General features: G+C 43.4%; 1 protein-coding gene across 9 annotated transcripts in view; it reads right to left on the minus strand.

Moving 5' to 3' along the window:
* Nucleotides 1-21,562, minus strand: part of OXR1 (oxidation resistance 1) — a 334,109-nt gene that overhangs the window by 27,941 nt on the left and 284,606 nt on the right. For 7 of the 9 annotated variants that reach the window (XM_069957201.1, XM_069957204.1, XM_069957202.1 and 4 more), the window contains 4 exons: nt 20,268-20,452; nt 16,097-16,860; nt 9,129-9,300; nt 6,287-6,449 (listed from right to left, as the gene is read on the minus strand). In XM_069957201.1, the coding sequence (XP_069813302.1) occupies nt 6,287-6,449; nt 9,129-9,300; nt 16,097-16,860; nt 20,268-20,452 (1,284 nt within the window). Of the gene's footprint in view, nt 1-3,489; nt 3,677-6,286; nt 6,450-9,128; nt 9,301-16,096; nt 16,861-20,267; nt 20,453-21,562 lie in introns of those variants that run through there. The other 2 variants (XM_069957208.1, XM_069957207.1) reach the window with 1 other exon arrangement.

Here is a 21,562-nt window from a genome sequence, read left to right on the forward strand (position 1 = left end):
AGTGGGTAAGAGCAGGGGGACCGTGGGGAGCTGCGGGAGGTGGGCCGCCCAAGTGATGGCTAGATTGTCCGAACAGCACAGAGAATAGCAGCGGTTGGTGCCAACACTCCTATATGAATACAGCCGATAATCTTTTCATGTAATGGGGCCTTTAGATCTGCACTCAGGAGGACTGGACAGTGAGCCAACATAGGGCCTGGCTAATGGGATTAACAATAAACGGTTAAAGACTTTTGATCAAATCCAATTACAAAATACAAGCAATGCAATAATAGGGAGTACTGAAAACCTCCTTCACAGCATAGTGCAGCAGGTGATCTCTCATAGACTTCTATTAGCGGCAGATTTGTTTATTAGAGACAAAGGCCTAAATTCCCCAAGTGTGAAAGTTACACCCGAACCCCTACGCCTCACCATAGTAAACACAATGAGAGGCGGCAGATCAGACTCCGGCCATTGAAAACTTCAAAAGGACACGTGCATAGGTTACAATGGGCCCAATGCATGCCAAAGCGGTGTCCTTATGCATTAGATTACCTATTGACTTTAATGAAAGGCGTCGTACGCAGCACTTAAGCACAATTGATCCTAGAACGAGAAGAACGAACCTAAAACATTATGCAAAATCGCTCTGCTTGTCCCAATGTGTGCAATTGTATGCCGAGTGTTCATCTGCCTCATGGCTGCTATACGTCCGTTACGTAAAAGGTTCATTCTGCTGCAATCTCGCCCTCTGGAGACTTCGACAATTACCGATCCTCTGGGCTCAACAAGTCCTATGGCAGGCGATAGCGGGATAAACCAGGCCATGGGTCAGAGATCACCCAGGGGATCAATAAAAGGGCGTGCTGTGTGACCTTCTGGATACTCATCAGTCGCTGATCAATAACGCCTAGCATGGAATTAAGGAGCGTCTCCATGCGATTTATACAGAAATCTCTCCATAAAACATAAATCATTGTCTGTCAGTTTAGACACCTTATAGTTAGAGCTGTATCTCTAGTGATACTTACTATAGATCCCATAGGAGTTATCACCCATCTTGCCTGGGCTCCTGAACGTCTGATCACCTCATTGAGTGATGCTGCAGTGCCGCCTCACCCAGCAATGCTTTACATAAAGGCATTGCACCTTGATGGTTGTAGTCAAATCATATTTTCCTTCTGTCCAAACAGACAGTTTCCATTACCAGTCTATAGAAACATGTAGATTCCCAGCCAAGTTCCAGGCTAAGTATACATCCCTGTGTGTATCCAAGCCGCTCCTAACTAGCAGGCACACTTTCTATATCAGGCCGAGAAGGTGATTCACGGACATGGGATGCAGCCATCTAGCTTTGTTTAGACGCGGCCTACATGGATCCCGGGCAGATTTATTGCAAAGTCTAAAAGTCGTGTTTATGGTAATAGTACTGCACCTCGTAGTGTATACAGTGTCCCTGAGGATCTGGCTATACAGCAGGCACCTCAGGGCAGCTATAGGGAAAGCCATGACATGGCAAGTTATCTGCATCTATTCAGGAAGGGTAACAAACCAGCGAGACGAGCGTTGATCTCAGGAGCCAAAACTGCAGAGGAAAGGATCTCCTCTATTTCCTTAGGAAAAGAAACAGGGTCATATAATGAGTCCTATGGAGGGGGCAGATGTATACATTCCCCTTCTGCACAACCTATAGCACAGTCTGCTTCAAACTGGTGCAAAACTTTGGTTGGAGAACACCCGTACAGAATCAGTCTCCGTATGATAAGAAATAAGAAAAATAATGGCTAAAAACTATGCCCAAAGGACGAGCGACATAAATACTGCTGATAGATGTCATCCCAGTGCGGTATGATGTTATGACCTATGACCTGAAGCCTCCAACCGGAACAATTACAAACACTTCAAAGTGACGGCTATAGAGACAGACGTACATTCATTTACCACAGATTGCGCCGAACGTATAAAAACAGGCCCAAGGGGCACAGCTACCTGGCACAACTTACTAGAGAAGGCTCAGACATTGGATATCAACTGCCAGACTCGATTGTTCTGTAAGAGATAAGTTGCTACCCGAAGAGTCTGGCAGCGGCTTATCCCTCCTCTCTCCATTCAGGACACATGAACAGTCTTAATGTGTGCAGGTAGATCGGGAGAGATGGCTGCCAGGAACATGCACACCCCACAGGTACGGCACACTTTCAGCAGGACAATAAATGGACACCCCCATTGAGGTTAGGTACTAAAGGATTTTTACCAGCTACAAAGCCAGGATGTGCACAGGACCCTGAAAGGCTACAGCAATGCGATAACTGTGCACAGTATAGTAAAGAGAATTTTCCTTACAATATCACATCTACAAAAAGTTGCGTGAACAAATTGCAATTTGGCCAGGTTCACAGTATCATGTGACTTACAGTGAGGTCAATATTGGCAAAGCCATGTGCGATTTACGACCAAGGCTGCCACAGGTTTGCTTCGGGTTAAAGGGGTTATCCAGCGCTACAAAAACATGGCCACTTTCCCCCTACTGTTGTCTCCAGTTTGGGTGAAGTTTTGAAACTTGGTTCCATTGAAGTAAATGGAGCTTAATTGCAAACTACACCTGAACTGGAGACAAAAGAGGGGGAAAAGTGGCCATGTTTTTGTAGCGCTGGATAACCCCTTTAAGTTGCAAATCGCAATGTGACTGTAACAATCAGATGCAAAGCTGCAATGTAACACTGACCAAAGCCGCCATGTAGCCCTAAGCTCATAGTGTTATATCCCGACCCTGTAAAACTGACGTTTTTAACCTTATTTCTTGGATATAATAAATGCAAGAAGTGCATACAGATGTGCCAACTACAAAAACAGAGCGGGACCCCTTTTATATTATCAAAGAGACAATGGGACTAGAGAGGAACGCAACTCAAGCATGCTTGGGTCTGATGGAAACATGGTTACAGCCATAGATCATATCCATGTTTTCCCGGACTCCCTACGGCTGCCTCCAACTTCTTCAGCCCCGGAACAACACTGCTTACCCCTACATAATATATTTGAGCTATATATAACAGGGGTAGGGAACCCATGCCTCTCCAGCTGTTGCAAAACTACAACTCCCATCATGCCTGGACAGCCGAAGGCTGTCCAGGCATGATGGGAGTCGTAGTTTTGCAAAAGCTGGAGAGCCCAGGTCCCTTACTACTGCTATATAAGATACAAAACTATAATATCGGAGCTGGACCCCCGCAAACATCTGGGCACAAAACTGCAAAAAGAAAAAAAAAACACAATGATGGTGGCGCCAGCCAATAAACGTCACTACAAACAATAAGACTGAGACTGAGAATAAGTGGCCCCCACAAAATCCGCCGCCGCCCCCCACAGTATATCTTTCACTCAGTCTCCACTTATAGCCACAAAAGGCAACAAAACTTTTACGACCACATCCTGCAGCTACACACACACACAAAAAAAGAGCTGAGCGGGCGCCTCTAGCAGCAGGAGCTGCGTGCAAAAATTTACCAGCGAGTACTTGTGATTCGCCGCCTGGTGCTTCCTTGACTTCTTGCCATACCAAAAGCGAGACATTTCCCCTTCAGTGAGTGAATGTTAATAATTGACATCAGAGCCGCGGCCGCACATGCTCTCGCTCCTCCATCGGTTTCCCAGTATGTGTACACACAGAGCTCTGCTGTGACACAGTAACCACAGGGCTGCACTCCTGTGACTGACGGCCCCGTCGACCAATAGGAACCCTGCTCTTGCCTTAAAGGGGCTGGGTCTATTCAAAGTTTGGTTGGAGTGCAGATGACTCAGTGAAAAGAGAGTGTTATTTAAAGGGCCAGTGCACCATTGTAAAGCTGGGGGGATGCACTGACTACATGCAAGAGGAGTAGGACACTGCGCCGGCCATCTGCAATCACAGCAAAACAAACAACCCTATGCAATGGCCACAGCCTAGCAAATCTGGTGCACAATCTGAGTCAATTGCAAAGGGTTAAAAGAGAAGGAGGAGGAGGGTCTGAATCACCTTGACATGCTAAGACACAGCAGTATAGTACATAGGGGAGACAGGCAAAATCACTGCTAGTGAAGGAAAAGATAATTCACAAGCACTTAAACCAAATCAGATTACACGGCCATTCCCACGGTCATCAGGCAGGATGGCGGCGGCCCCCTCCAAACGCCACAATGTCCCCTTTGTCTGGGGAGAAAGTCTCATTTATTGTGATTATAAGATCAGAGCCGCCTGCTAAATGTAATTGGGACTGGGATACGGCAAATGCAAACAGCTAAAAACTAATTTCCATAGTGTAATGGGATGATATAGACACAATCCATCCTCCTTATATCTGTGGTGTGGTTACCGCACTCTGCGTCTCCCATAGTCTGCGGCTGATAACAGAGAACGCTAGACTATGGTTTCCTTCAGCAGGAGCAGAATTCTCAGCAGCTGCAGCAATTAATGGACAGTAAAGTTACTGAGGTCGGCCACACACGCTAGATCCCTTATGCCACAGGTGTTAAACTCGCCGCCCTCCAGCTATTGCAAAACTACAATTCCCATCATGCCTGGACAGCCAAAGCTTTAGCTTGATGGGATTTGTAGTTTTGCAACAGCAATTAAAGTTAATCATAGCTGATTTTCTGACACTGGATCGGTTTAAGGTGGCCATACACCTTTAATAACTGATTGTTTAGCCGCCAGTTATCTCTTCTGTCTGCCGCCCGACCTCCCATACACAGGAATGTGTGGCATGGCTGAATGATCCTGTGTTTTCTTTGGCAAGGGAAGGGTTAAGCTGCAGCCAAAGAGCTCTGGCTGTGGCTTATATCTTCCAGAACAAAGGGTGTCGGGCAGTGATTTTTCCATCATGTCATCTCCACTGTCATCTGTTGGTGTATGGTCAGAAGAGCCTCATACACCTTATACTGCCGACAGGTATAGTCGACAAAAATATAAGGTGTATGGAGACTTTCTCTCCTGACCCCAGCCCATATACATGCACACTCTGCTCAGCCGAGCATGCATGTGCTTTCACTAGAGAGAGGGGGAGAAAGAGGATGTCACACTCCTCTGGGAGTAGTTATCTTCCCAAGAACAAAAGGTCAGGCATGTTGAAACCCAGCCCTTCTCTCCCCACTTCTACCATCCACTTTTAATAGCTGCTTTCATTTATAGGGTTCCCAGATGCTGCTAGGACCCCCGGAGATCAGTTGTAAGGGGTTCTTCATTTTTTTTCTTTTAAATCAACTGGTGCCAGAAAGTGCCAGATATTATGTAAATTCCTTCTATTAAAAAAAAAAAAATCTCAAGTCTTGCAATACTTATCAGCTGCTGTATGTCCTGCAGGAAGTGGTGTATTCTTACCAGTCTGGAGGGCAGGAGAGGGTTTTCTATAGGGATTTACCACTGCTCTGGACAGTTCCTGACATGGACAGAGATGGCAGCAGAGAGCACTGTGTCAGACTGGAAAAAATACACTACTTCCTGAAGGACATACAGCAGCTGAAAAGTACTGTAAGATTGGAGATTTTTTAATAGAAGTAAATTTCAAATCTCTGGCACTTGCTCGGACTATTTGATTTGAAATATTTTTTTTTTGTGTGAACTACCCCTTTAATAGATGAGGGTCCTGGGGATCACCATCTCTAATAACCCATAATCAATCCTTTTCACCTCCGCCATTAGCTACAACCTTACTGATCACACATAGGTGGGAAGATAAGGGATACAAGATAGGTACGTCACCCATCAGAGTACATGAATGTCAGGAGCCACGCTCCGCTTCTCACACACACCCCTAAGCTATGCTTAACACAGTGCAAACAACCATTCATAGTGCTTACAAGTCATTAATATATACTATTTGCATGGTCTAACACCCAGGCGAGTTTCCTTGAGGTTATACGAGGACGCCGCAGGCAGATTATTCCCATTTAACGCATATTAGGCGTTCAGTGCATTTAGAAACGTTATCTTAGACATGAGACACATGTGACTTTTGGCTACCAGTTTAGAACATCACTAAAAAGAGTCTAAAAGTTGTGTAAATGAAGCAGATGGAAAAAAAACCCCACATACTGGATAAACAACACAGGTCATATATAACTATAGCTGCCACTAGGGATGAGCAAATCGAAATATTTGTCTGGTCTTGTTTTGTAGATAGGACTGCTACATTGTTTAAATTATAAATTCTGAAAATTTGGTTCTGTGAAAAAAAACATCAATTTGCTCATCCCTGTTATATTAGGAGTTTAGGTATGGCCCCTGTTCTGTATGGGGCAGTCACTGTACCTAATAGTTATTCCTTACCTCCCATAATCTTGTTGTGGAGTCATTGGAGGAAACCTCTGAGGTCTCAGGCTCCTCGTTCCTCTTTACTACAACAAATCCTGGCTCTCTTGAGGACTCCCCGATTTCCTCCGCATATATAGATGGGCTCCACTGAATGAAGAAGGAGTAGAGGTGGTCTGATCTATTAGGAAAAAAAAAATACAATACATGTTAGTGGTGTCTGCAGGAGGTCAGAACATACTGGGGTCATAGACGCTCCTATCAGGCACCCAGCTACTGGGGTCTTAGTCGCCCCCATCAGGCACCCAGCTACTGGGGTCATAGTCGCCCCTATCAGGCACCCAGCTACTAGGGTCATAGACGCCCCTATCAGGCACCCAGATAGTGAGGTCATAGACGCCCCCATCAGGCACCCAGCTACTAGGGTCATAGACGCCCCTATCAGGCACCCAGATAGTGAGGTCATAGATGCCCCCATCAGGCACCCAGCTACTGGGGTCATAGACGCCCCTATCAGGCACCCAGATAGTGAGGTCATAGATGCCCCCATCAGGCACCCACCTACTGGGGTCATAGACGCCCCTATCAGGCACCCAGATAGTGAGGTCATAGACGCCCCCCATCGGGCACCCAGCTACTGGGGTCATAGACGCCTCTATCGGGCACCCAGCTACTGGGGTCATAGATGCCCCCTATCAGGCACCCAGCAGCTGCTTTTCCCATTCGGAACCCAGCTCTGACACATCAGGTTATAAAATAAACAAAAGTAATAAAGTTTATGAAGGATGATGGAAGTTACATGACTGAATAAGACCGGTAATGGTAGGTATGTAAGGAAGAAGCAAACTTGACCTTGTAACAGAAATATGAACTGTGTGCAGTGTGCTCCATCGCCTAGTACACGGGGCCTCGCTGTGTTTTGTAGACGTTATTTCAGGGCACATACAGCCACAAATACATTATGGTTTTGTAAGAATTCCTAATATTTCAGGTCTCATTAGTACAAGGTTTAGTAATAATAAAAGCACAAAAGCCGAAGCGTTTTGTGAGCTCAGTATCCCTGGTAACAGGCCAATAAGCTGTACGAAGCATTGCCATGTGTGATCAGGTCACCCAGACATTACTGGCACACAGTGACATGAGACACAAAGTACTACAGTATGACAGCCATTGTGTTCTGTATGTTACCATCTGTATGCTGGATATCTCCTCACAAGAACAGACTTATCGAGGTCTAATAAAGTGCCTGATGGGGGTTGTTGTCTGTGTCTCCTAATCGGATTTATCATCATGCCCGGCAACGGTATATACGGTGGATTTGTTGTAGAAATCTGCAAAGGTCTTACAGAAATCTCCGCCATATATCCAGATACATGGAAGGATGGATAAATATATCACTATGTAAATGGAGCATGAATGCTTCTGGTCCAATAACATTCTTGGCCATCTTTGGCAGCCTAAAAGCGAGTGAATGGAGCAGCAGCACACATGCTTAACCAATACTCCACTTACATGGAAGGACAAGAGACCCCTATTCCCTTAATTGGTGGGGGTCCCCTCTGATGAGATACTTATTACCAATCCTATGAATAAATGGTAGGTTGTGATCCTTGGATTCAAGATTGGAAAAAGCACAGCTACTTGTAATACCACACACAACCTGAGGATGGTGCCATTACTGCAACTCTGCTCCATTCAATTAAATGGAACTGAGCTGTTTCCACCATGTTTTTTACTAAGCCTGGATAATACATTTAATAAAGAAGGGAAACAAACACTCCAAGCCTAACTACCCTGGAAATGAGAGCAGTATCAATGAGCGCCTCTCGTACGAATTGATATGATGTGCCCAGTGACTCTGATAGAACATTATGCTTCTCTTCACCTGTGGATCACCCCCACAGGTTACACTTGACCCCTTGGTATCTCAAAGGAGGGAAACAATGTGTTTTTTTTTTTTTTTGAGGGGGGGGGGCTTAGTGGTTTATTTTCTTGTTGTTGTTGTTGTTACATAGCACACAATGATGGTTGTGAAAATTGATAAAAACAGTGACAAGTTGGCACCTATGACATTGTCGTCCAAAAATAAAAACTTGAGCAACTCCACAGACATCTTGTTTTTCCTTTTACAGACTGAGGCTATGTTCACACTACGTAAAAGTCTGGCCGTTGTTACCATCGGCAACAACGGCCGTACTTTGTATGGTGAGTAACGTTGCCTATTCTCCTATGGGATCCCGGCCACAGCATATACACATAGTAAACGTTACGGCCGGGATACCATGCGGGGCCGCAAAGAACTGACCTGTCAGTTCACACAATGAAGCGAGCGGCTCGGGCAGCTTGCTTCATTGTGTGCTATGAGGGTTCTGATGCAGGCGCGCAGTGATGTGTCCGCATCAGAACACTGCGGCCGGAAAGGTCATCCGGCCGGTACTAAGGTACTGGCCGGGATGATCTTTGTCACGGAACGGCCGGTCTCTTACAGCGTGTGAACATAGCCTGAATTTGTTCCAATCCCTTCATCGATATTTGTTGCCACACAAATTTCTCAGTATCTATATGCAAGTAACACTGTATCAGATCTAGGAGAGCCGGACTGTATCAGATCTAGGAGAGCCGGACTGTATCAGATCTAGGAGAGCCGGACTGTATCAGATCTAGGAGAGCCGGACTGTATCAGATCTAGGAGAGCCGGACTGTATCAGATCTAGGAGAGACGGACTGTATCAGGTTTGGGAGCAGTAGTAGCAGCAATGTGGGGTGTCACCAAAGAAGCAGAGAAAGCCATAAAAAGTATTAAAAGAAAACCTCAAAGAGCAGTACACATTCACATATACATAAGAATGCAGCTAGATACCTTTCATGGGGAACAGCGAACCAGTATTCCAGCTTGTCCCGCTGGGCGTACTGTTGCATCGAGGCGCTGGCTTGAGACACAAAGGTTTTTCTCATTGGCTTCCCAACTCGCAGACACAAATACCTGTGGGATCGGTGCCTTCGCTTCTCTTTGGCAATAGCAGAATATACACCTGTAGAGAACACATATATTGTAAACCCAGCTTTATTTTCTGCAATAGAGAGTTATTAGCAATGATTTTCCATATACCCTCTGTAAGGATGTGCCTCTCATGGGTATAGTGAATAGCATTGAGCAAAGCTTTGGCTGTCCAGGCATGATAGGAATTGTAGTTTTGCAACAGCTGGAGGGCCATAGGTTCTCCATCCCTAACCTAGGGAGCCCTGGAAACACGGTATCAGCCATACACTGCATCTTTGTTTTCCTGGCAGCCCTAGGGCGTCAACTAACTTCTACAGCCCCAAGGAGTCAAATGCTGAGTGTTCAGGTCCGGAGAATGTGGTTGAACCTGAACAGTCCGCTCAACGCTATTAGAGAACATGCCACTTTGTTGTCCTGTATTTACGTCTTTATATTGTAAACTCTATGGATATAATGTCCATGTGTGCTGAAACTTACAATGTACTCATGTAGAATATTATTAATTATTATTATTATCATCATCATTATTATCATCATCATTATTATTATTAAAAACTATTATTAATATCTTGGGATCATGGTACTATGAATTATTGTTGTTACTATTACTATTACCATCAACAATTCATAGTACCATGATGCCATAATAATAATAATAACAATAATAGTGCATGTTGCATTTTAACCTCCGTTTGCTACATAAATAAAAAAAATCTTATAAGTACATAAATCGAGCTTGTAGAACAGGATGCCATTGTGTGCAATCCTGCATGGCAGACCAGAAGCACAGGACATGTGAGTGTGCACCCATATCTATTAACCTAAAGACTTGTAGATCCCCAAAGTGACTAACAATCACCTCGGTTTTGTATATAGTTTTGCAAATAAGGTCCATGGGTGTAACAGAGACAGTGGTCAGGACGGTATACCCTGCAGCTATTTAGGGAAGAGCAGGCTGTTTGTCTTTCTCACCTTTTCAGACCGCACTGTTGAGCAATAGGCCCCATCTCCTGTGACATGTTATCTAGATCTTTATATGCGGTGCCAAATAACAAGCTCCACACTGGCTCTGCTACATCCAAAACTGCTTTACTTGCAATGATTTGCAGGATCTGGAGTAAACCCTGTGATTATTCCCTGAGTCACTGTAATTGTTGTACTGGAAATTAGATTGTCTTACTAATAGGGCATATAGAATCGGATGACCCTATTCAATGGGTTAAAGGGTATTCTAGTGAGGAAAGAAATTGTTTTAAAATCAACTGGTGTCAGAACGTTATAGATATTTTTAAATTATTTCTATTAAAAAAAAAAAAATCTTAAGTGTCCAGTACTTATCAGCTGCTGTATGTCCTGCAGGAGGTGGTGTATTCTTTCCAGCCTAACACAGTGCTCTCTGCTGCCACCTCTGTACAGGTCAGGAATTGTCCAGAGCAGGAGAGGTTTTCTATGGGGATTTGCTACTGATGTGGTCAGTTCCTGACATAGACAGAGGTGGCAGCAGAGAGCACTGTGTCAGACTGGAAAGAATACACCACGTCCTGCTGGACATACAGCAGCTGATAAGTACTGGACACTTATAGATATTTGTAAATTATTTCTATTAAGATTTTTTTTTTAATAGAAATAATTTACAAATATCTATAAGTGTCCAGTACTTATCAGCTGCTGTATGTCCAGCAGGACGTGGTGTATTCTTACCAGTCTGACACAGTGCTCTCTGCTGCCACCTCTGTCTATGTCAGGAACTGACCACATCAGTAGCAAATCCCCATAGAAAACCTCTCCTGCTCTGGACAATTCCTGACCTGTACAGAGGTGGCAGCAGAGAGCACTGTGTTAGGCTGGAAAGAATACACCACCTCCTGCAGGACAAACAGCAGCTTATAAGTACTGGAAGGCTTGAGATTTTCTTTAATACAAGCAAATTACCAAAAACTGTATAAACCTTTTTGACACCTGTTGATTTAAAAAACAATTACATACATTATATATATATATTAAAGTTTCCCTCCTGCATGCTTTCCCTGCAATGAGAGATACAGAAGCCCAATTTTCCAGCTGCAATTACACAACCTCCATGGTCACGTCTAGGAGTCTATGCCCTTCCTCTGGAGTGGAAGGAACATCTCGGCTATGGCATGCTGCCCCCGGCTACTGACAATGCTGCCTTAGGCTCTGTTGACACTTGTATATCAAGCCTCCTATGGGAATTCTGTCAAGGTTTCCATCACATCTGACAGCAAGAACAGTGCAGCAAGCAGCGCCATTATAATGGCAGAAAGATGGTTCGACGCTCACTGTGATCACACATGACAAATTCATTGCGCATCAATGTCTAAGCCTCAATACTTACTGCAGACCTCATGTTTAGAGAGTTGTTTAGAGATGGTATTACAGCTAATGTGATCAGGGTCATGCTGCCATCCACAAGTGGCCCATGAGTTACCAATCCAGGATGGATTTATAGTTGCAAACACAGGTAGGGACACCGTGATCTTTGGCTGCAGGACCCGCTACATCATTGACCAAGGCTCATCAGTTTAATATGAAACTAAACACAAGAACAAGGTGGCATGATCTGAGGTTAGTTGGAGGAAAAATCAGGAGCAGCATAGGAAAAATTACTAAAAGAGTATTAGATGCTTAGAACAAACTTCCAGCAGATGTGGTTGGTAAATTTACAGTAAGGGTCCTATTAAACGGCCTGATCATAAACTGTAAACTTGTAAACAATTACACAAGCCAACTATTGGGCAGCAAGGGCTGCACAGACATCGTTAGAGATGTCCGTGTATCCCTTGCCCTTAGTGTAAAATAATAAAAGTATTAACCTACCTTACCATGTTCCCAGGTGTCCTCGGAGGCCTTTTCTGGTGTCTTCTGTTCTGGTCTCTACACTGACAGGCCGCCAGCCTCTCAGCCAATCGCTGGCCTTCTCTCGGCCAGTGAGTGGCTGAGTGGCCGCAGCATGTCAGTGTTAAGTCAAGAACAGAAGGCAGAGCTGCAGACACCAGGGAAGGCTGCTGAGGACATACAGGAACAGGGTTAGGTGAGGCTGGGTTCACACTACATTTTTGCAATCAGTTTATTAGTTTTTTTGCAAAAAAACGAATGGAAAAAAAAAATGGATGCATGTGTGTGCATCCGTTTTGATCCATTTTTCTATTTACTTCCATTATTAAAAAAAAGGGATCAAAATGAATCCGTTTTTTTTTTTTTAAACAGACACAAAAGTAAGGTCAGCTACGTTTTTGATCTGTTTTTTTTTTTTTTATAGAAGTCAATGGAAAAACGGATGCACACAAACGCATCCATTTTTTTGGAAAAAAAAGGATGAAAAGAACGGATTGCAAAAAGTAGTGTGAACTTAGCCTAAGTTAATACTTTATTATTTTAAGTTACAATTATCAGCCATCGGCTGCACCTGATGCACGCCCGACGCCCAATGATTTTAGGTCTGAACCAGGCGATGATCGTTTCATTAGCTGATCATTCTCTCTAATACACAGAGCGATAACCTGCCTGGGATGAACATATATCTATCCTAAGATAATAATATAACAGTGAACAAGATAAACAGAGGATCACTATGCGGAGACAGACTGACTGAGCAGGTGTGACTACTACCACTTCTGGTGGACCTACATTATCTATGTATTCTGAACACCAGGTGGCGCCATACTGTAAGTAAAGGAAAGTACCTTTTCACTACAACTACTTTTCTAAGCATGTAAATGGATAACAGCGTTCATCTTGTATGATATAAGCAGAGAATATGACATGTAATAGTGTGAAAACCGCTGTAAACAACCACAAGATCTGCATTTGCCTCCATTTCTTGGACCACAAAACATAGAAGTGAGAAGTTGGCAACTCAAACCTTTCCTGACCTGGGCAGGACTATGAGAACTGAGCTGTCAGAGGAAGGGAGAGGAGACGCTTCTATTTATTCAGTTCCCCTAGCTATAAATACAGCCCTGTATTCCCATGAGTAGTGACAGAGTATTCACATGACAGTGTCCATAGAAGCTTATGCGTCGTCCAAGAGAGCACTCCTGATATTAGAGGTTAAATCTAAGACTACAAAGACAAACAGCACGGGAACAATACCCCAGGCACGCAGGGCTTCTGTATCTATATTTCCTAACCTTTGCTTTGGAAAGTTCAGATTATGCCTGTATCATCATCAGCGTCTTCCCAAGAGGAACACTGACAGACACGTTCATTCATGTCATATAGGTTGGACGAGCAGGAAAACACGTGGGGCTATATGTAAAGGTATTACAGGAGGCTTTGGACTGGAAGGTTAGAAGTATAAAATAAAAAAAAAAAATTACATACACACAGATATCTATATAGCTGTCTATCTAAATTTTTATATATATACACACATATACACACACACATTATAATATATATTTGCATTGCTATTCCTGCTGTTCTCATCTAAAGGAAGAGTAAACCCTACCGCTGCAGGATGATGTTCTGCATGTTCTGAAACAAACAGTGTAGGAATCCTACAAGGATCAACCTCCTGCTGATCTTTTACATTTTAGGCCGGGGAACTGCTGAGAGAGTGGGACTTGACCTTTCTTTCCTATTGCAGATAGAGCGGTGGGGGGAGGCTCCTGCTGCAGCCCATTCTCTTACTGCCAGACGCAGGATTGTGAGTATAAGCACGCTCTAATTTTTTTTTAATTTGATGTTTAAGTCAATACCTACGGCCAAACTGTGGTCCATGCTCCCTCTGTGCCGATATTTCTTTTCTCTATTCAAAAATAGAGACCAAACACAGGAAGTCCTAGTCTTCTGCACACTTACGTTAGAAAAGACGTATGTTCATCATGCAGGTTGTATATCAGCTGAGGGCAAGTAACTAAGGCTAATTATAATATTAACATTTGCTAATAATATTATCATCTCTGCAGCTTACCAGGAGACAATGCTCTTTATTATGCAACAACTCAGTCAGTATAATGTCACTGAGGTTTTGGTGCGGTGTGACAGGAGAGCTGACCATACAATGCGAGCAGCCCCAGGATTCTCTGCTACTGAACGTGGACATGCGGCAGATGTTTACATGTGCAGTGAAGGGAAACACCTAGTAGTCGTATGTTTAATGCGGATTTAAACATATAAAAATAATAATAAAGACAGCATATTGCAAATCTACTTGTGATCACAACCCTAAAAGTTTTCATGACAGCACCTTTTTATTTTTTATTTTTTGTGAGGCAAGGTAAACAAAAGAAATTGGACGTCAGCTGCCTTACAAGGGGAGTACTCTCCAGCGGTAAAACAAAAAATATAAGTGGTTGAACGGTCAGGATCGGAATTAGCTCTGATCCCGTCCTTTGCAGCAGGGAGTTATCCATTTGTTACAGCTGACACTTCTTCCTGACCATGTAGGCTCAGCTACTGCCCAAATGCCACAATCACTTAGTACATATGTACCTAGAAGAACTGAGGCAGTTTTGAAGGCAAAGGGCAGTCCAAATATTGATGTGATGTTCCATTAACACTGATATTTTTAAAGTAGTCTTACTTTACAACATTTTTTTACACCTGCCTTAAAAAGTTTTAAACAGTAATATTATATATACACATATACATTATACACTTTGTTTTATTTCTTCATGCATGCCTGTCTGCAACAAGTGTAGCAAATCTACACTGGGTGCACAAACTAATGACTGCATCAATTATAGTAGTTTTCCACCTTTTCACCCACCCTAACACGCAGCGGTCAGCACTTTGTTTGTTGACAGCCATCTGGCATTGCAGCAACACAGCAGTTTGCCACAAGGCCATTGAAACACACTGCTTGTAGCTAAAGTTACTGTGAAAAATCACATAGGTCAGAGGGGTCTTAAGCCGCTAGATAAAAAGCAAGCCTTACAGTATATACACATATAACTAAAACTATAAGGGGAGATTTATCAAAACATGGTGTAAACTGGCCCAGTAGCCTCAGATTCCACCTTTCATTCCCCACACACTCTTTGGGAAATGAAAGGTGGAATCTGATTGGTTGATAGGGGCGACTGAGCCAGTTCCACTTTACACCATGTTTGATAAATCTCCTCCATGATGTCAGATAAACAAGATGGAAAAAAAGACACTGCTAACATAAAACTGCTTTATGCATTTAAAGGGGTATCCAGTATTACTTTCTTGCCAAACAGCACTACCCCTGTTCTCAGGTTGTATGTAGTATTGCAAATAAAGGAGAGGTCCGGCTGTATCGAACACCACACAGGGGGCAGGGGAGAAAACAACAATCAAGTATAGCTTACCTCCCCCCCTGCCCACGATGTGCCGCACGACCGGCTCCAGGACCCCCGCTGGGAGGCATCCACCCCCCTTCCCCCACGACATCATGCCTGGGGTGGGGAATGCCCGTCTCAGCTGATGGATTGCACGCTTAGCCAATCAGTTACTGCAGTGGCGTCCCGTCCCAGTCACTGACTGGCTGAGCCAGTCCATCAGCCGGGGTGACAATCCAGCGCAGGGGGAGTTGAGTTAGTATTGGTTAGTAAAAGTATCCTTCTGCATTTTGAAAAAGAATTCCTGTGGACGGACTTCGCCTTTAAGCTTCATTGACTATAGTGGAATTGAGCTAAAAAAGAAAAAAAAGAAAAACATAGCCAAACTGAGGACAGGAGTGGTGCTGTTTCTGGAGGAAAGCTGACTTGTTTATCCAAGTCTATTTAATCCCTTAAAAAAAAAAAAAAAAAAAAAAAAAACATACACATTTTAGGAAAGAAGAAATAAATCTTAATAAAAGGCCACATGTTTAGTTCCTGTAGTAAAGGAATCCTTACCTTCTATAGTGGACTCTGTGCAGCCCACCTTCGGCTGGCCCTCTTTGTGAGTGGCATGCTGTAAGTCCTCCCTCTGCTGCTTGGCTTGTTGCATAGTCAGATTCTTCCAGAGTTTCCGGAGTTCCTCCACTTCGGTTTCGGATTCACCGGATGCCTGTTTTACAAGAGCCTCCAGTCTTTTTTGATCGGTTTCATTAATGGTCACATCTTCATGACCCTCAGCACTTTGGTCCCTGTTTTCGCACTGGCTGTCTAGCAGCTGCTCCTTACACGCGGCGGCGGGCTCACTCTCTCGGTCACCCGGCTCATGGCCGCCTTGTTCTGCATGATTTCTATCTAAGTCTTCACCTACCTTTAGAGAAGCGTCGCTCTTTTCTAAATCATTGGCATTGCTAACAATTCCGCTGTCGTTGGCAGAAGGATCGGCGCTGTCTTTGGAGTCGGGTGCAGCGTCTGTGGAGTCCGAGATGGTTGTCGGGCAACATTCCACAAGCGTTTGATTGATTGTCTTTACGGATTCGGAGGAGGCTCCTGAAGATTTGTCTTGCCGCAGCTCATCGGAGGAGTGAACCTCCTCTCGTATGGGGGAAAGCTCAGATTCTGTGAACACGTCCTCGGAGAGCGATTCCTCTGTGCTGCGGGGGGCTGTGCTGGCACTGTCATTCCCTGTATCCCACATTTTGTTGTCTAATTCATGTGTGTTACCCTGTGAAACCTTCTTAAAGTGGCAGAAATCCCGCATACAGGACAGCTGCTCTATGTCTCTAGAGAAAGAAAAAAAAACAAAAAAAACACTGTCTTAAATTTATCACCATAGTTTTGGTAAGACAATATAAAGCTAGGGAACATAAAACTTTAGTAAATGCTTCTATTCCTTAGGCATGGCATCCAGATCACCCACTCAGCTTGTTATCTCTTCTCCAGTGGATAGGAGATAGCTTTGCAAGATGGTAATACCGCATTAAAGGGGTATTCCGAAGAAAAAATGTTTTTAAATAAACTAAATGTCAGAATGTTATACAGATTATTAAATGACTTCTATTTTAAAAAAAACTCAAATCTTCCAGTACTTATCAGCTGCTGTATGTCTTGCGTGACGTGGTATATTCTTTCCAGTCTGACACAGTGCTCTCTGCTGCCACCTCTGTCGATGTCAGGAACTGTCCAGAGCAGGAGAGGTTTTCTATGGGGATTTTCTACTGCTCATGGACAGAGGTGGCAGCAGAGAGCACTGTGTCAGACTGGAAATTATCCACCACTTCCAGCAGGGCATACAGGAGCAGATAAGTCCTGGAAGACCAGAGTTTTTTTTAAATAATACGTTTTGTAAATTACTTCTGACACCAGTTGATTTTGCAGAATACCCCTTTAACAATCAGGACTGAACGTATAGAAAGCCAACGAGTTCTCTCTCTGGTGGCAGATGCTGGGCAATGGTAAGTTATCAGAGATTACTAAGAAATTTTATAATATATTATATATATATATATATATATATATATATACATACATACACACACACACACACACACATATACAGATAGATAGATAGATAGATAGATAGAAAGATAGATAGGCAATGCTGTTCAATAGTGAGCTGTATCCATCTATAATGCTAGACTGCAAAGTTCAGCTAATTGAGAGATCACCAGTCTCTCTGAAGATGTAGCAGAGCCAACACGGGAAACTACAGATTGTGAAATCACATAATATTCCCAGTATTCCAACCTGTGGCTCTCCAGATGGTAAAAAAAACTATCACTCCCATCCTGCCGGCTGCAGGCAGTACTTGTAGTTCTACAACAGCTGGAGAGCCACCTACTTGGGAACACAGACAAATTAAGTAAGCGTCTCCTATTTACATACTGTATAGTTATTACTGCAATTGCTCCCTTTGAAATCAGGGGACACCCGAGAAGCTCTCTGGGCTGCAGGGAATTCCAATCTGTAGCAGCAAATATAACAATTGTTTTATTATGATATTAGGAGCTTACTATGACAAGGCTCTGTACTCTTATCACGTTATTCTGTTCCATTGATATTTACAGAAATATAGAGAGAGAAGGCTTCTGCTTTGTTGGGTAGAACAGAATATCTGGCATATAGCTAGAATGCGCTACGGCAGGGACCTTATTTGATCCCTATACTAGAAAAGAAAAACACCCCCTCCCAACCAGCAGATGGACCACAGATGTTTAGGGAATGATGGGTATCCTAGCCAGATGATATTAGTCCTTAGTTAATTTTCTGGGCTATAAATACAAAAATTGTGGGTTTCCAACTTTCAGCACCTTGACTAAACAATTTGATTAAAGGGGCCACACTTCTCATCCCAGTCATGGTTTACCAGGCAAAGGCCCTGGCCCCTTTAACTAGCTGATCAGTGGGAGTCTGATCCCTATCATCTAATATTAAAGGCCGATTGAAGGGGATTGGCACTTAAAGTTATCCAAAGTTTAAAGATTCCGTGGATAATCAATATTCGATTGTAGGGTGTCGGGAATCTGTCCCCGGGCTGTTTAAAGAGGTCAGAGTCCTTGTGTGAATGTGCAGCCTCATCATTTCTTTCCACGTGTTCAGTTCCTGTATTGACCATACTTTTTGTAGCATTGTCCACATTTATTTGAACGAGACAATACTGTACTGTATTCAAATTGAAGGTACTAAGGACTAGTAAACATCATAGCTGGTGTCACTAACATAAGTCCCCGTAGACCCTTCATACAGCCAAGGATGGGCATAGCGCCCTACAGATTTTAGTGGCTATGCCTGTTTGTGCAACTATGCCCTCATTCACTTGAATGGCCCCAAGCTGTAATACCAGACTAAGCCACTAAAAAATGTATGGCACTGTGCCTAGTAATTAAAAGCAGGTGTAAGCATTACATAGCTTCAATCAATTGATCGAAGTGCCAACAGTGGGACCCTAACAGATCAGAAACAGATGGTTTATTCCAAGGGTCCATTTACACAGAAAGATTACCTGACAGATTATCTGCCAAAGATTTAAAGCCAAAGCCAGGAATGGTTTTTAAAAGAGAAAAAAATCTCAGGCTTTCTTTTATGACCTGATCTCTGTTTATAGTGTTTCTGGCTTTGGCTTCAAATCTTTGGCAGATAATCTGCCAGCTAATCTTTCTGTGTAAATGGACCCTTAGGACAGATCATTATCACAGTCCTTGGAAACTTTAAAGGAGAAGTCTGGCGAAATTTTTTCCACAAAAGTTATACAAATTACCAATATGCACTTATTATGGGAAATGCTTATAAAGTGCTTTTTTCCCTGCACTTACTACTGCATCAAAGCTTCACTTCCTGGATAACATGGTGATGTCACTTCCTGGATAACATGGTGATGTCACTTCCTGGATAACATGGTGATGTCACGACCCAACTCCCAGAGCTGTGCGGGCTGTGGCTGCTGGAGAGGATAATGGCAGAATGATGCTCAGTGTCCCCCCAGTGCCCCGTTTCCCTCAGTGTCCCCCTGCCATCATCCTCTCCAGCAGCCACAGCCCGCACAGCTCTGGGGGTCGGGTCGTGACATCACCATTTTATCCAGGAAGTGAAGCCTTGATGCAGTAGTAAGTGCAGGGAAAAAGGCACTTTAAAAGCATTTCCCGTAATAAGTGTATATTGGGGATTTGTATAACTTTTGGGGGACAATACAATACTTTTTCAATGGACTTCTCCTTTAAGGGTCCATTTACACAGAAAGATTATCTGGCAGATTATCTGCCAAAGATTTGAAACCAAATCCAGAAACATACTATAAACAGAGATAAGGTCATAAAGGAAAGCCTGAGATTTTTCCTCTTTTCAAATCCATTTCTGGCTTTGGCTTCAAATCCTTGACAGATAATCTGTCAGATAATCTTTCTGTGTAAATGGACCCTAAGACTATGATTGACAAACTCTTGACCGCAGTAGGTCTGCTCTAGTATGAAAAAAGCATCTGCTACACTAAGGAGTCGATATACAGATCCTGTCTATACCAAAAATACAGCATTAAAATGAATTGCCCAATAAGCATCATCTTCAATATAGGTTATACGAGAAAACAGATTTTTATGGGACTCCATATTTCAGATGAAATGTCAAAAGGAAGAGGAGGGGGGGTATATGATTATAATCCACACATTTAATATGACCAATATGTAACGTCTCTTACACAGGAATAGAATCCTTCAATTTACTATTAACTATTTCTTTGTACATAGCCGCTGAGGTCACCTCCTCCATCGGGCACATGATGCCGTACTCTTCACAACCATTCTCTTGGACCAGAGGATCGGTCTTGTGAGGGTCAAACATGATATTATTTGGCGTCACCAGGAGAACACCACTGACGGTTCCCTACAAGGAGGGCAAAAAGAAGTGACAGTAGTTTAGTTTTTCTCTGTATGCACATTTGGGCGCATTAAATTATCCTATACCCGAGAAATATATGCCCGTCACAGTCATTAGGCAAATACTTTCATGCCACTGAAATGCCGCTGGCATCCCATTTTTCGCAGAATGACAACCAATACCTGCAGTGCATTTATGCCATATGTCATTGATATCTGTGCAGCTCACCAAAATTCGCATGCAGATCAATACTGTAGTGTACAGCAGCAGGTGCCATTTATTTCAATGGCCTAAACGTAATTGCCATTTTACACTGGTATACACTAATTTAGCGGAACTCAAAAACTCAGCAGGCCCCACTATGAAGTCCTGTTAAATTACCATATACCTGTCAGAATTAAGTAATTAGGCAACACATGTTCAGGCCATTGTAATGCATGGCGTTCACTGCTATGCGCCACAGTACAAGTCAGCATTCCCGTTTTGGACACTACAGACAGATATCTGATGTACAGCACAAATGCAATGTAAGCCTAGACCTACACTGATAGCACAGACTAAGGGTAGTATTACAGGGGCCAATGAAGGCCCGATAATAACTGTAAACGAGCGCCAATCTGCTAGATCGGCGCTCATTTACTGGGCCTATTACACGGCCTGATCATTTAACAAGGGCTGCAGGGACATTGTTACCAATGTTCTTCCAGCTCTTGCTTTTACTTTATACATTACCTGGCCATGCTGCAGGGCTTCTCTTGCGGTCTTCTTCTCCCCGGGTCCCGCAAGCTCCAGCTTCAGAGAGGCCTGTCAGCTCAGACAGACTGCTCTGAAGCTGCAGCGCGTGAAATCCAGGGAGAAGAAGACCGCCAGGTAATGTAAATCATCAGTCGCCGGTAACATACCGCTATTAAGGTCATAAACAATCACTGGATTATGCATGCGTCCTATTAAAGAGGTAGTCCAGGAAAATTTTACTTTTTCCTTATGCACAGGATACAGAAAACAAAAGTTGATCAGTCAAGCAACAAAACTTAAATTTTTCCTGGAACACCTAACTTTACAGGAGATGATGTGCAGGCAACTACTTATGATTTAAAGCGTCGCCTTGATGACTCA

Source organism: Dendropsophus ebraccatus, chromosome 2 (assembly GCF_027789765.1).
Source record: "Dendropsophus ebraccatus isolate aDenEbr1 chromosome 2, aDenEbr1.pat, whole genome shotgun sequence".
NCBI lineage: Eukaryota > Metazoa > Chordata > Amphibia > Anura > Hylidae > Dendropsophus > Dendropsophus ebraccatus.